Source organism: Brachypodium distachyon, chromosome 2 (genome assembly GCF_000005505.3).
Source record: "Brachypodium distachyon strain Bd21 chromosome 2, Brachypodium_distachyon_v3.0, whole genome shotgun sequence".
Classification (NCBI taxonomy): Eukaryota; Viridiplantae; Streptophyta; class Magnoliopsida; order Poales; family Poaceae; genus Brachypodium; species Brachypodium distachyon.
This window is the reverse complement of record NC_016132.3, coordinates 25,904,759-25,921,142: the sequence shown is the minus strand read 5'-3', so window position 1 is coordinate 25,921,142 and position 16,384 is coordinate 25,904,759. Positions and strand designations below refer to the sequence as shown.

At 44.9% G+C, this 16,384-nt stretch overlaps 1 protein-coding gene and 1 long non-coding RNA gene across 2 annotated transcripts; both read right to left on the bottom strand.

The window, feature by feature from the left end:
• Positions 1–3,092: 3,092 nt before the first annotated feature.
• LOC112270672 lies at positions 3,093–7,041 on the bottom strand. Its single transcript, XR_002963064.1, has 2 exons — positions 6,614–7,041; positions 3,093–4,235 (listed from the first exon to the last, which is right to left on the bottom strand). It is a non-coding gene; the product is annotated as an uncharacterized LOC112270672 (long non-coding RNA).
• A 1,522-nt stretch (positions 7,042–8,563) lies between these two features.
• Positions 8,564–14,048, bottom strand: LOC100844559 (hexokinase-10). The gene is made up of 9 exons (XM_003566262.4): positions 13,642–14,048; positions 12,757–12,895; positions 12,518–12,679; positions 11,715–11,789; positions 10,370–10,525; positions 10,165–10,263; positions 9,966–10,093; positions 9,247–9,328; positions 8,564–9,130 (listed from the first exon to the last, which is right to left on the bottom strand). The coding sequence occupies exons 1-9, from the start codon at positions 13,923–13,925 to the stop codon at positions 8,738–8,740; spliced, it is 1,518 nt and encodes a 505-aa protein (XP_003566310.1). The 5' UTR covers positions 13,926–14,048; the 3' UTR covers positions 8,564–8,737.
• Between the last annotated feature and the right edge of the window lie 2,336 nt (positions 14,049–16,384).

The following is a 16,384-nucleotide window of genomic DNA, read 5'->3' as shown; positions in this document are numbered from 1 at the left end:
CCCCATTTGGTGCCTGCCGCGGCAGATTTTTAGGCCGCATGGCGCAAAAATAAAAAATTTAGGATCTGCTGGCACCTAGCTGCGGCCTCAATACCAAATCCTCAAAAAATAATGCTTGGCAAAATTTAATTGAGCACGGTGAATTTAATATAACTCAAAAATATAAAAAATTTAGCCTAGTAGTCCTTGAGTTAGGCCTCTGAGTCGGTGTCGTCATCCTCACGTCGGGTTGCTTCTTCGCTACCGCCTCTCGCACGCTCTAGGCGAGGATTTCGTCGTCCGTCATTGTGAGGCCGAGGGGACGCATTGCTGGCTGGCGCGCTCCGCCGCCAGCTGTCCCAGGAATTCCTCTGGGTCGCCGTCGCGGCGGAACTCTAGCGGCCGGCACTCGTCTTCCACCTCCTGTGACCCCTTCGGCTCCGGCTTTGGCCGTGTGGAAGCGATGCGGCCCCGCGCCCACGGGATGAACCCGGCTCGTCCTTAACGACACATCGTCGACGTGCGCGCCACCGAGGAGGAGGAGCTGGACCCAACGGCCAGATCGCGGTGGCAGCCGGCCGGCGCGGGAGGAGGCGACGGGGTGTGGAGGCGAGGCACATTGCCGGCGGAGATGTGCGCCATCACCGCCGTCAGCGTCCCTGCCCTGTTGCTCCTCGAAGGCACGCCGGCTGGCAATGTTGTTCCTCGCCTGCGGCGTGACCTAACCTTGGCTTTCGTAGATGGGAGGGCGGCGACGCGCTGGTTGTCAAAGAATTGCGCCCAAGCGGTGCCGGTGTGGCGGTCCCACTCCGGCAGTGCCTGCTCGGCCTCCGATAACCCATAGAAAAAGTGGTCGGCGATGAGTTGCCGGTGGCGCGCTCCATGTGGCCCCGGTGGGACAGGCACGCCACCAAAGCTCAGGACACAACCGCTCGGCAGGCAACAGTTCGGCGCCGTCGGGTAACCGACCCGCGCCAAGGCTTCACCCTCGTCTAACCGTAGCCACCGGTGCGACCCTGGCTTTGCGTCAACGCCGTCGACGACCTCGTCGGGGCTGGCGCTGCTTTTTATAAGCGCAGAATGCAAATCACCGGGCGGTGTGAACACGGCGAGAAACGGGCGTGGGGAATGCGCAGGGACGCGCCGCGTGGCATCCGACGAGACGGGGCGGCGGTTTGACCCGACGACTTGTTGGGAATATACCCTAGAGGCAATCATGTATGATGTAATTCCCAATGTATTCATAAATATTATTGAGTTGTCCTTGTTTGAACATCTGATATGTATAATTGAATATGTGATTTGATTGTGGAACTATGTATTCATGTTGTTCATACTAAATTGTCCTTAGTCATTGAGGTTGTGCTGGACACATAACCTAGACTAATGTGAAAGTTGGCTGATGACTCGGTTCCACTTGTCATGGGCATGGTGATGTCATTCCAGCTTACACGGACTCGGCTAAAGAGTTTAGCGAGTCGGACTGACCCATATTGAGATGCAACGAGTAGGTCGTCATTTGCATGTCTCAATCAATGTAATCCTTAGACCTGAGGTTATCGCACAATCCGAGTTGTGGATAACCAACTTAGGTTCTGTCAAACGTTGTTCCGTAACAGGGCAGTTATAAAGGCAGAGTTCGGGTTGACTGAGAATCAAGCTGTGTGATGTGGATAACCAAGATGGGATTTTGCCCCTCCGACTGGAGAGATATTCTCTGGGCCCTCTCGAGTGATATGATTCGGGAAGCATGGCCATGCGCGACTTGGTTAACTGTTAACCGGGTCGATCGACTAAGAGTTAGTCGGATGAGTCGTATATCACAGATCGAGAAGAGAGTTGAACTATTAAAGGGATGACGATTAATCGCCTATAGTTCGACAAGGTATATCGTGAGGCAAAAGGGACTAAGACGTATGTCACATTGGAAGGTACGTCGTCATGACTCGATGGTACTTGGGAGTCGGCACGTTCTGCTAGGAGCCGCTACCGATTGATCGATTGTGAGTCGGACTCCAATCGTGTCCAAGTCGCCATGAGCCTGTGGGATCACACACTTAAGAGCGGGAGCAAGTATTTGGTCGGGTTGGACCCGAACTGGAATTGGGCTGACAATGCGAGTTGGACTCGCAGGGTGGATGGGCCACAAGGCTTGGAGCCCACTTCCACTCGATATATAAGCAGGGGCGTGGGATGCCTAAGGGGCACGGTTTTTCCACTCTCATGCGTTGAGAACCCTAGCCCGATTCAGTTCAACCGTCGCACCGGACCTAGCAGTCCGCCGCCGGAGCTCCTCCTCGCACGTGTGGATACCGGCAAAGGTGCTGTACGTTCAGCACTTCGACGATCGCGGGATTGGATCGGCTGGATCGGATCGAGGGACTGCACTGCATCAAGGCGCCGCATCAATAATCCGCAACTGCGCATCTAGTGGTAATCCTCGTGGCCTTCTACCTCGGCTAGATCTTGGGAGTTCGCGTAGGAAAAGTTTTTGTTTATCTCTACGCGCCCCTTCACGACTGCCATTAACTCGTTGGGGAAGCCGAGGAGAGGCCAGTGATGGCGCTAAATTGCCGCTAATAGGGCGGGCCCGCTGCAATAAGCGTGCTGACGACGCCCCCGCTTGCCTCCCTGTGGGTTGGGTTCCGCATGGGGCCGCTGACTATTTTTATTGGGCCGCGGCGTCTCAAATTTTCATTTGAGGAGGCCTGATGGGTCCGTTTTTTTGTGCTAGCGGCCCCAAAACTAGTTTGGGGTCCTTTTGGGTGGCGGTGCGCTGGAGATGCTCTTAAAAAACTTTGACGAAAGAAGCTAGACAATGCTGTTTTTTTTTGTTTTTTTCTCTCTCCCCTTTGTATCAATCAGGCAAGCACAGCACAAACCTATTAACTTTCGTACTCACATTTTCTTTCTCATTTTTTCTTTAATATATTTTGTTTCTTTTGTGGATGAAATTTTGAAGAGGTACACTATTTCGCTTGTATTGATTTTACTTGTTGGTACATATTATAGTACGTTAGGCACATGCACACCAAAAGATAATACATAATGCAACAATGCAAGTACCTAGTACCTCGTCCACTTAATAAAAGCTGAGTACATCATGATCCATGTTAATGAATGTACGTAATCTCAATATTTAGTACCTAGTCCAGTTGTACATCCTAGTATATAGCAGATACATCAGAATACATGTCAATTCCATCGGGATAGTTGACAATATATCATCAATTTTAGTATCATATCAATACTCATCGACACTACAATTACAATCAACAATACCAAGTACCTTCTCAATCACAGTACTTCATCAATTTTTAGTATACTACGATTACAATCGACAATAATACCAAGTAACTTCTCAACCATAGTCCGACGCTCTGACCGCCCTTGCTTCCATCCTCGACGCCGTGGGTGGCTGCGATGTCGTAGAGGGAAAGGGAGGAGACGAGAGGGTCGAGCTTCATCAGGAGCGCACAGCAAGGGGCTGGCCGATGCCGCCTGCCTTAGCAGCACGACCGCCGCTTCAGCCTCGCCGTCGACGCCGCGTATCTCTGCCACCGAGGAGGACCCAGCCGAGATCTACAGGCATGAAAGCGGCGGTGAGCAGTCTAACCCTGATCTGAACGGGAACCCTTGCCTCCATCCCCTCGTCTCGCGGCGTGAGTCGTGACGGCGGCCGCCGGACGATGCGCCGGTGAAGAAGAACTTGGACCCGCACGGCCTCTACGGGAGCCATGGGAGGAGCACGCAGCATGCAGGCGAGGCTGCGGTGGCACTCGATCGGCGCGCGGGCGAGCACGAAGCCATATTGTCTGGATCTCCGGTGGATTGGTCGCGCGCGAGATTTGTCGTCGTTGCCGGGGTCATATGGCGTCGGCCGCAACAGGTGCCCACCCCCTCGTCGTTCCTGCCGGAAGCCGTGGCACGGCAAACGCCCTTGCTGCTCGCACCTGCGAAGGCTATCTGAGTTGAAGCAGCTCGCGTGGAGCGCACCGGCAGAGGAGGGGACGCACCTCGTGGACTAGGTGCACAGCACGGGAACCAGGCGCTGCGGCGCTGCTGTCGTCATTCGACGCTGTGGTGAATCGCCTTTATGAGGCCATGCTTGATTCCAAGAACGACGTAGTCGCCGGCGAGCCAGAGTGCGCGCCGAGGTGACCGCAGTCTGGTTCGTTTTCGTCATCGACCGCAAGGGCGCCGTCAGCCTCGTCCACGGCCGTGCGGGCACGCTCGAGCAGTGCCAAGGGGGGTTTCTGCAAAAAAATTCTTTCCGCCCACTCAGCAGATCCCTCTAACTTTTGAGCCGAGTACAGGACAATACCGTGTAGGGACCGTATATGAATGTATAATGCAGGTTCCATGACCTAAGAGCATCTCTACCCGTCCCCCCTAAAGGCCTCCTAAACGGATTTGGGAGGCGCTGACACAAAAATTCCGACCCAGCCAGCCTCTTCAATTTGTTTTTTATCCGGCACGGCTTAAAAAGTTAGCGGGCGCCCACAGTCCGAATCCAACCCACGCGCGCAGGGGGTGGGGGGGGGGGGGGCAAAACCTCGCGGGCCAACATTGTCAGCGGCACAACCCCAAAATCAAACCCTATTTGCCCCTCTTTGTGTGAGCTTCGCCGACTTCCACCTCGGATCGTCACCGGAACCACCCCTCTCACCGACGACTTCCACCCCTGAACCTGCCGCCATGTAGATCTTCCTTTGCCGCCGCAGTTCCAGTTCCGCCGTCCGCCGTCGGCCAGTTCCAGCACCGCGCCGGTGCCCACCCAGCGGCCACCTCCTCGCTTCTTGCTCGCAAGGGGTTCAGCGATTTGGCAAGGCCATGGATTCGGACGATGAAGAGATGCTCGCCGCGCTTTTTGACGAGGAAGTCGCTGCTGCCAATGATGCTGGCCTTCGGCGGCAAACAGGAACATCAACTCATCGTCTCATCGCTTCTTGCCCTCAGCGCGGAAGATGCAGAGCGGCCGGGAAGGGGAGGATCGAGGAAGGGCCACCGCAAGAGCATGGCCGGGCAAAGGAGGAAGGCTGTTGCATGCTGTACGCCGACTACTTCGCCGATGATCCATTGCACAACGATGTGATCTTTCGGCGCCGTTTCAGAATGTCTCGGAAGTTTTTTTTGAAGATCGCCGAGTACCTCTGGGAGTATGACGATTACTTCAAATTGAAGAGGGACGCCGTCGACACACTCGGTTTCACATCAATTCAGAAATGCACGGTATCACTCTGTTTGCTTGCTTATGGAATTCCCGCCGATACACAGGATGACTACCTCCGCATGGCCGAGTCCACGGCCATCGATTGCATGTACAGGTTCTGTAGGGCAATTGTGGCGGTGTTTGGAGAGCAGTACTTGAGGACACCCACTGCAGAAGACACAGCTCGGATCATGGCACAGAATGCACAAAGAGAATTCCCATGTATGCTTGACAGCATCGACTGTATGCATTGGTCATGTAAGAACTGTCCATTTGCACACCAGGGCATGTATAAAAGCCAAAAAAGATTATGCAGTATGGTGCTTGAGACGGTGGCCGATCAGGATCTGTGGATTTGGCATGCCTTCTTCGATATGGCAGGATCGCACAATAACATCAATGTGCTGCAATGCTCGAATGTGTTTGCCAAGCTCGTTGAAGGCACTGCTCCTCCGGTGAACTATGAGATCAATGGCCATGTGTACAACAAGGGATATTACCTGGTAGATGGCATTTATTAAAGATGGTCGACCTTTGTGAAGACAATCTCAAACGCAGCCGCAGGAGGAGCAAGATCTTGGTTTGCGATGCAACAGGAAGCATGTAGGAAGGATGTCGAGCGGACATTTGGTGCGTTGCAGGCTCAATTTGCCATTGTCCGGTACCCTACTCTCACTTGGTCGAATGATCAGATGTGGGAAGTCATGACTGCCTGTGTGATCATGCACAACATGATCATTGAGAGCGAGCGGGAATGTCCGGTGTTTGACACTGAACCGTATGAACGGATGGGTCCTCTAGCCAATGTTAATCACCAGGTGCAGGCCGCCTTTGCTGCTTTCCTCGCTCGGCGGCAAGAAATCCGATACGCCGGTACTCATCATTAACTTTAAGATGATCTGGTCGAGCATTTGTGGAGGCTCCGAGTAAACGTCTAGTTTTTTTTATTTATTTGTTTGAATTTGATTAAATTTGTTTGAAATAAGATTTAAAAACGGCTGGACCTTAAAAACAAATTCTAACCGGTGCCCCGTATACGGCCCAAAAAAATGAGAGACCGGATGCGAAATGACTGGAGTTGCTCCAAAGAGGCAGGTTGCAAGTTCGAGGACCTACTCGGACGTACTTTGCTCAAAAGAAAAATACGCCTCCGGGGGTTCTCTGCTCTCGGCCAGACAAATCAGAGCGAAGCAAACGAAAAACAGGTCGCCTCAAAACGGCAGCTACAAATCAATGCAAATCACTAGGAATCCAGCAACCACGAATCAGAGCAAATTACTACTATTCCTCCGTCCTTTCTTCCGTCCAACCAAAAATGTCTCAATTTTGATTAAATTTGGATGTATTTATACACTAAGTCATGTATAGATATATTTAAATTTTGACAAATTTAAGACATTTTTTGTTGGAAGGAGAAAATACCGGTAACCAGACTCAATCCTTTCTTTCTTCCCACCGCGAGCGCCCCTCACATCCCCCTCTTCCCAGCTAGCCCCTTACTTCCTCGACCTGGCACACACTCAGAGCAGAGCACACCAAGGAGGAGCAAGCCTAGCTAAGAGCAGCTGCGCCTTCACAGCCGGCTGGCAGGCGACTGCAAGGGGAGGCAGCCTGCGCGGCGGCTGCATCTCGCCATGGGCAGTACGGAGGGAGGGACGAAGGGTGTGTGAGAACAGAGCTGTGGCATGGCAGAGAGGAGAGAGGAATGATGGAAATCCATCTGCTAATGACACAGGAGAGAGATTAAGTAAAAGATGGATGTACACGTGGTTGGCATATACCGTGGGTGTAGATGCCGTGGAGGTTTTGGCGTCTGGTGGATCCTATGGCGTGAGAGCAATGCACGTCCTTTTAAAAGGGAGGCTGCTACTCTTGACTCTTCTGACTACTTCAAAGATTTCAAAGATGAGTTTTCCACTTGGAAGGATACTAATTTGTCTGGAGTCGCATCCTTCTCTTCCTTTTATCCACTCGGTAGATGGCTCCTGTAGATGGCTATCGGACCTAATTAACTTGAGAACCTTCCGGTGTCTCATGAACTCTTGTACTCACTCAATTCCAAAATAAATGACGTAGATTTGTAAGAAGAAGTATACTTCGTTGCTTAATGAATGAATAGCAATGCTTGCGGTATAAATGAATAGCAATACCGCAAGTATTGCGCCAAAGAAAAGAGTTTAGAGAGAGTCTGTCTCTCAAAATTAGCCAACGTGAGTCATTAGTATAAATGTAATTTGTTTTTTCCGTAAGGAAATTAATGCACGTCATACTCAATTTCTATTACTCTCTCCGTCCAACAAAGAATGTTTCAACTTTGACTAAATTTAAATGCATTACACTAAATCATGTCTAGATACATTCAAATTTTGACAAACTTTAGACATCTTTTGTTGAACGGAGGGAGTATTATAGAAAGAAATTCGAATCATTTTCTCGAGCCTATGTGGCCCCCGCCTGCCAGGCTCTCCTCTACCCTCGCCGTCACCGGAGGAGGCAGCGGCTGGTGGCGCACGGTCTTGCAGCAGCGGTGGCGGGCCTTGGCTAGTGCAGTATCGGGCCAATGAGTTGTCATGGGCATTCCAGTCATTGATTAGCGTCCAGTTTTGTGGTCAGTGCTGCGATCAGTGTCTTAGTCTATGGACATCCTAGTGTTTGGTGGTCGTGGTGCCTAGGCGAAAGGTTTGCCTTAAGAATGTCAATGTTGGCAAATGCTACGTCCCAGAGCGTGTTGCTTCGCTCCTTAGTGAAGTCATCATGGATCCGTGATTTTGCCCTGTAGGCGAAAACACTTGCCCGCTTGCCGAGTTCCGGCCCTGGTGGCAGTGGTGGTTGCCATTTCTCTTCTCATATGAGTTATAAGGAGACAATAACCGTTATATCCTATAACATTTTTTCCTTATTTCTCAATTGGGTTTGAAAGAGTTTTAACAACTTATCAAATACTCCCTCCGTTCATAATTCTTGTCTCAAATTTGCTCAAAAGTGGATGTATCTATTCCTAAAAAGTGTTTAGATACATGTAATATTTCGACAAGAATTATGAAACGGAGTGAGTACCGTTATCGATCCTCTTTCTTTTTTCCAAAGGGTTACTATGAGTTATAAGGATTACTATGCACATTGACCAGGCCAAAAACTACCTAGGAACATTATTTACTGTATGTACTCCCTCCGTTTCATAATTTTTGTCTCAAATTTGCCCAAAAATGGATGTATCAATTCCTAAAAAACGTCTAAATACATATAATATTTCGACAAGAATTATGGAACGGAGATAGTATTTGATATCAAGTTTCTTTGTTAAGAGCAAAGGCAATATCTGGGCATGCAAGGTTTACCATATGTCTGATCACAAACACCCTCTACTTCAGCGGACTCATTTACATTGCAAACATTTATCTTGAGACAATTCATTAGTACATACACATTGAAGCACAAGCACAATTCGATCTCAGCAGAGAGGAAAATCAAGCTTGAGCAAATACCACTAACTTTTAACAATGAATGAATGAGTACTCTCCTTTTTTGTTTTCATTTTCACAGGCGTTAAGTCTGCACCATTCCTACATGTATGGAGTTGTGTTGATTCGACGAATATGCGGCCGCGACGAGAGCAGCCCCGATCCCAGACCCCTCCTCCACCATCCTAAGAACAACGGTGGCCGCAATCTCCTCCCCAAGGATCTCGCCTACGGCTTCATTCATATACTCTCTGAAGGCTGCATATCCCTGGATGAGGCCGCCCTCGATTGCGATGACCGATCTCTTTGGCATGCCCGTGATCCTCCGAACTCTGGTGGTGCCACCACACGTTCCATCGCGGCCAATTTTCTGTAGCAATGCAACGATTCCAGCTGCCGCTAGACGTGCAGCTCTTCTGGTGACGATGTCGCACACTCTCTGCACAAGCCTGCGCGTCTTTAGGGGGACATTGGATATCTGCACAGGAAATACCGAAATAATTAATGAAGAAAAAAACATGAGAAGATTGCATCTGCATAATCTGGACAAATAGGGGGAAGAGCTTATCAGGTGGGCTGGGAGAACTAATTAACCTTGAGATGTTCCTCCAGCCTCCTTCCAACCTCTCTCAAGTCTCCGGAATCATCCTCCCGGATAGCAGCTAGACATGGAGTGCTGGATGAAAAGACAAGTATCAAAAAGTTTCTATCACCTGTACCAGATTATGTTCATCGATATTTTCTGTTGAGCCAGTCAGACAGCAGAGATTTTCTGTTAAGGCATACACCTGAAATATACAAAAATTGACCACATAGTTCGCAAAAACTAAACAGGCAGCCTTCGATCAATGCTTCCAGGACAAGGCCAAACTAATTTAGAATGGCCTCATTCAATTTTATAATCATTAACTCTAAAAAATTATATACCCAGTTTAATATGAAAACATCACTAATGCTGTTTTTTTAGCAATATACATGAAACTTTCACTTCTGAAATATACCATACACTGTTAACAGAGATCCATTTGAACGTGACCATGTTGCGTCTTATCAATCACACCTAATATATTTATATAAAGCCATATAGAATGGGAAAGTTTAGCGGTAGAGCAAAGTAGCATAAATGTGCTACAGTATTTTATCTGCAGAATTATACAGATATAGGTTATCGTCAAATTCAGGGTGGTCATGTTTTGACCATGTCAGGAGTGACAAGATTATAGACCGGAAAAGAGTATCATTTATGATCATAACAATTCATTTGCTAAAACATGCATTAATTCAAAGGAAAAGAGTTCCAGGTATGAAGGTACCTTAAGGTGAAAGGAATAGCTAAACCATCAACAGCAGTACCAAATACGTCTGACACTTGAGCCATTTTGTGAAACACCAATCTTGCAATCTCCCCAAGATACACACCAGAGATCATTTTCTCAAAACCCTGACAATTAAATGACATTAATTCCATCTTCATTACCATAAGGTATTCCAAAGGGAAAGTTCTCGCCTTACCTGATCATAGTAATTTTGTGTCTCATTATTGAAACATATGTCATACGGAGTTAATGGTATTTGCGGAGGACGGAAACTCCCCCATTCCACATTTACAACCTGATGAATGAAGCATTGTAACATAAGATGCAATGATCAAACCAAACAACTCAACTGCAGCAGAAAAAGAAAGTTCCGCTCAAAATAAATAACTGAAGTAAGATACCATTCGTCCGGAGTTAGTAAGAAGGCCCTGGCCTTTAGTGATTGCCTCATTGCTCTCAATATAGCAAGCATTGGTGCCAGCTCCAATAATCACCGCAGCTACTGTATCTTTATCATAATAATGCCCCAGAGCTAGTGTCCCCACGGTATTGTTCATCTATTTTTGAACATCACATTAATTAATTAACAAAAATAGGTGTATGTTCTAATCTACTAGTGAATAATATTACATGCACCATACTTGAAAAGAAAATTTGCTGGACTTGATCAAGGAGCAGACATCGATTCTCAACTAATTCATCAGAATTGAAAGAACATATGAGCTTAACAAAAGATGATTTCATTTACCTGTATGTGGGCATGGTTTTTCAATTTAACGTTTGATTATGCAATCATACAAATCTGCTGAGCACACTAAATGGTGGGTTGTCCAACAAGAGTATAATCTAGAACTAATAATAATAGACAGCAACACAGTACTGATATCAATAACTAACCAATACACTGAACCAATTTCGGTCAAAAATACACTGAACCAGTTAAGGACCAAGTTGATTCATTTTATGTTCTTAGTTTGAAATCCCCAGTCCGCATTCTATATTAAAAAAATCAGTATTAACCTCCCTCGCCATGATCTGATGAACCACATTCTGGCAGAAATTGACCAAGCTGTTCATAGACTTGTTAACTAAATTCGTTATTTCAACAAGCATGTAGTGGAAGCAGAGTGGTAATGTTTCTTGTTTTCCTTGACGTATAGAAGTGACATAGTTAGCTACAGTGCAAAATATGAATTTAGTCAACAAGACTTTATGTAAATATCCTAGCTATAGAAGCCAAGTATGTTACTAGAAGATGTTCCAAATAGCTAATCTGTTCCTCTATTTGTCTGCATAAGGAATCGGGCTATAAACTTGATCCCATGAGCATGAATTCAAAGTCAAAGCTGCATCTGATTTGGAATTAGTGGATCCCATCATTAACATGTAAATGTATGCCCTGCCCCCTACAAGTAATAGCAGCCGTAGCAGTCTGCCACAACACTGCAACTTTGAAGAGATGCTACGATGACACTAGGTACCATCCAGAACCCCATGTGGCCGTGTTTGCTATAGTGTGTTTCAAATAAATGTTTTAAATAATGAGTTTACCATACGAAAAGAGTGGATTGTCAGGTAAGATGGCTAAATTTATTTATAAGACAGTACTTGCGTACACAAGAGAATTTTATGGAATCAAATGATCAAAAAATTCAGATTAAGAATGTACTGAAATGCTTGTTTTGTAATGTGAACGAGAATTTTCAATAAATACTTCGCCCAAATATGTAGAGAGCAACAACATACCAGTGCATTGACTTGCAAATGCATTCCGTTCCTAACTAGCGCTTCATTTAAACACTGAGCAACATCTTTTCCAACCTGGCCCAAAAGTACAAAATTAAGTAACATTGCAATTAACAACAGTGTTAGAAACAACATAATAAGTTCTTCAACATTAATCAAGCAGCATGACATCAAAAAAAATGTTGCATCACATATCAACAATAATAAACCTGCAGAAAACAACAGGTTATTTGAATAATTCTGCACCATCTGTTTGTCGAAAATGTACAATTGCAAGTAATCAAATCAGATGTTCGAAAACCATATCTCTTTATGGCAAATTGCAGACTGATATATGATAGTTGAAATTTGCAATATTATTATCTTTCTATATGCATTGTTTTCCAGGAGTACATAAGATTAGAACATAGTTATGCTCATAATGATAATAAATTTTGCTTCTGGCACATCTCTCTTCTTATCTTACACTAGCAGGTGTGCCCGCGCGTTGCTACGGGTCAACAAAATCACAAATTATTTATTTTTATTTTCTGTGTAGACAACTCATGACGCCGTCTAGGTCGGCATGCGGGTGTGGTGGCGTCGGTTGTAAGACGGAGTAGGAGAAATCGTGAAGAAGAAAAACTGGAGGAAAAGAAAATAGCGGGCAGTGGCATATTGGTTACGAAGTTAACCTACGACGACGACCGTACCATCACCACCAACTCCAGTTTAATATATTGATATAGAATACATCGATCGTCCAAAAAATTAGACATCCGTTGGTTAAATAGTTATAATGGAAGGGGTAGTTCGTAACTTACAGCCTCTTCAATTGAAAACTCTTTAGTCCATCGAATTAACGACCCGGAGGTTATGGAAAATTGTTCTATAGGAAAAGAAAATGTAAAACCAAGTGCCTTTCCCTTATCGCCTTCCTTTTCAATAAAATTCTTTAGCGTTGAGGCAATGAAATTGAAGAAGTCCTGCAAAAAGTGTAAAATTCATATAGAAAAACACAATAACTTGTATGGAATTGGGAAAAAAAGAGACAAAACCTTACCTCAATAGTACCTTTAGTTGGGATAGGTTGAAGTTGAACTTTCTTATCAATTATTGTATACCCTGCACCAAGTTGAACTTTTAACACTCTAAAACTCGTTCCTCCAATATCGATGGCGTAATATATGCCTTCCTCATTCCTGTCCACATCAACAATATGAACTACTGTAAGACAATTATACAATTTTAATATTTTGTCCACGAGTCACACTATGCGAACAAATAGGAAATGTATGAACGTACATTACCAAATTTATACCTGAAAAAGACTAAAACATATTGTTGCATCAAATGGTCAAGGTATGAGGATCATGCAAAACCATTAATACATTTCCAATAATTAATAAATGCAAGATTAAATAAAACCAAGATAACCAAAGAATTTTTTTTTGTTAAATTCTTCCACACTCAATAACTAGCTAGACTGCTCAAAATATTATGATCAAAATGAACACTGATTTTTCTCTAATCACACTAACTAATACTAGTCAATATCATACTCTCTCTGTCCCATATTAAGTGACTTTCTATTATAGACACTTTTTAGGTATACATACATATTTGGACAAATTTGAGTCACTTAATATGGGACGGAGGGAGTATATTGTTTGACCAGAAGCATTAACCCATCAAATAGAACATTTTGTTTTCTAAAAGTTGGTGATCAGCCAAATATTCAAGATCTTTAGCACATGCAAAAAGGCAACGAAAATGCAACTGAACTGATACCATTGGAAAGCCACGAAAGCAAGAACCTAGCTACCGTGTTAAAGATCGTCACCTTTGCGGCACTCACATTCTGAAACTAAGCAAGATGACAAGTTGGCCATGAAGCAAGATCAAGAAGCCAAATTACGAGGGCATCACATCAGTGTCTGTAATGTACCAATTCGGGAGGCGGTCGACGCAGGTGAGCAGCATCCGCACCTTGCTGGCGTTCTCGGACGCGAGCCCCGCGAACATCTCGATGGCCAGGGAGTTGACGACTCGCTGCAGCCGCTCCGTGGGCGTCTCGAAGCTCTCCTCGAACTCGCGCACCACCTCCACGGCCCGGAGCCACTGCTTCCACGCCGCCACCCGCTCTTTCACCATCGCCGCCGCCAACGCCCACGCCGCCACCGCGCAACCCGCCGCCGCGGCAACCTGGAGCCACCCCGCCGCTCTCCCCATACGGCCTCCCACCCGCACCGGCCGCGCGCTTAGCGAATCACGCTCTACGCCGATCGATCGCGCGCCGCCCTCCCAATGTGGCAGACGATCGATCGCGACAGCAGCGCTCGAGGAACAGAGGCGAGGAAGCGGCGCGGCCTCGTCTGCAGAGGGAAGAACGCGGCGGGGGATTTAATAGGCGAGCCAGGGGGATGGAAGGAGAGGGGTTTAAGAGGGATGATGACCGGTGGCGTATATCAAGCGGCAGGCAGCACTACCGTTTATTTCCTTCCATCTATCCCTCAATAAATAGAATCGATCTTCTATATATACTCCTTGGAAGGTCTATCTTCATCGGCAACAATCACTACTAAATTCCAAAGAATAAATGCATTTCTTCTTCGTATCATTAAATTTTGCAAAGTATATCTTGTCCAGATTTCCACGGCTATTAATGATTATATCCCGGTTATATATGATTTGCAATGCTATCTCCTAGATATACTCATATAGCTGAGTAGCACGTAATTACTTACTACTATACGTCGCATATTAAAAGTCACCCTAATCAAAGAGAAAATATAAGTGTTGGACTATGTACAACACTTATCTTTCGTGCATTGGCAGGTCAAAATTGTGGCAGGATAGTATTGTATTAGTAGGGACTTGTACCGAACCGGATCAAGGAAGTCAAACATATCAACTTTGATCGATTTTATTGGAAAGCATAGCAACATTTATGACATTAAATTAGTATTATTAGATTCGTTTTGAAATGTAGTTTCATAATATACCGATTTGATGTCATATGTGTTGCTATTTTTTCAACAAAATTAGTCAAACTGACATAAAAAAAGTTTGACTTAGAACAAAGCCTAGAAGTACACTTATTTATGGACGCAGAGAGTAGCTACTAACAGTAGAACAACTAACTGCATACACATAAAAAAATCTACTAAGGTCAGTCTTCTTCATCGGCAACGATCACTAGCTAATAAATTCAAAAGAATAAATGCATTTCTTCTTCGTATCATTAAATTTTGCAAAGTATATCTTGTCAAGATTTCCACGGCTATTTAATGATTATATCCCGGTTATATGGATTTCCAATGCTATCTCGTGTAGATATACTCGTATAGCTGAGTAGCACGTAATTACTTTCTCCTATACGCCGCATATTAAAAATCACCCTAATTAAAGATAAAATAGTAAGTGTTGGACTATGTATACCGGCGAAGTATCCGGTGAAAACCCTCATTCGGTGCAAACCGTGAAAACTCCATAAAAAGCACGTTTAGAGGTTTCAAAAATATTCTAAAAAATATCATATGTTGGGACTATGAATTTCTACAAACCTGCAAAATTTCAAGTTCAAAATCAAAAGAATTTGGGAGAACTTAAAAAGAGAAATTTACAATGAATAGTGTCAAACACTGAAAAACCACTATTCATGCAGAATTTGTCTTTTTCGCTGCTACCAAACGAAATTGAGTTTGGACTTGAAATTTTACACATATATAAAACATCACTTTTCTAACATATGTGATTTTTTTAGAATATTTTGAACTTTTTTCGATGGAGTTTTCATAGTTTGCACCGTAGAGGTGGTTTTCACCGGATACTTCACCATTCCACATATCAATCGCTCATCTTTCGTGCATTGGCCGGTGAAAATCATGGCAGGATATAGGTTGACTGGTCAAAATTAATTTCAGCAAGGGAAGATGAGAGTGTAGATTGAATTTCAGGAAAAAAAATTAGATGGGACTTGTAATGTAGTACTCCGTAGTAGAAGTGTAGAACAACTATTTACATACACATATAATATTTTTTCTACTAACTAGGTGTCCGTGCTTTGCTAAAATTTTTTTATAAATTTATTTATATTTAAACAATGATATTTGGGCTTATCATTATCCCCTTCTTATGCATGAGATTGGTTTTGTTTGTTGACTTATTTGAGGACCAATCGATTCGACTTGTGCCGAGCGGGACATTGTGGATGATGAACAAGTAATGATGTACCTTTGGAGTTATATGATAAATTTAGCTAGACAAGACCGTAAAGATTTGAATGAGGTTGCGTTTCTAGGATAGAGCAAAAGACGTACTCCTATAAAGAAGACAACGAATCAATATTGAAAAGTCTGACAATTCCAATCTAAGACCATCATCAATAAACGTTTGGAGAATCAATATTGAAGATTTGAAATTTTTTATACCTTTAACCCGCTCCGAGACTTTGAAGAATCAAGACCAATAATTTGGACCATAAACGTTTGGAGAAAGAAGACAGCGAAAGTTTTTCCGCAAAGAAGTTCCTTCGTGCTATCCATAGAAGTTCAATCGAGGATTTCAAAGTAATTACACACAAGCACTAACACAATGACAAGAATTTAGGATCGGATGGAGCAGTGTACTCCAACAACAACGGAAAGGCAGGGGCGAATGATTACTCAAACCCATTATGTAGCCGGCCT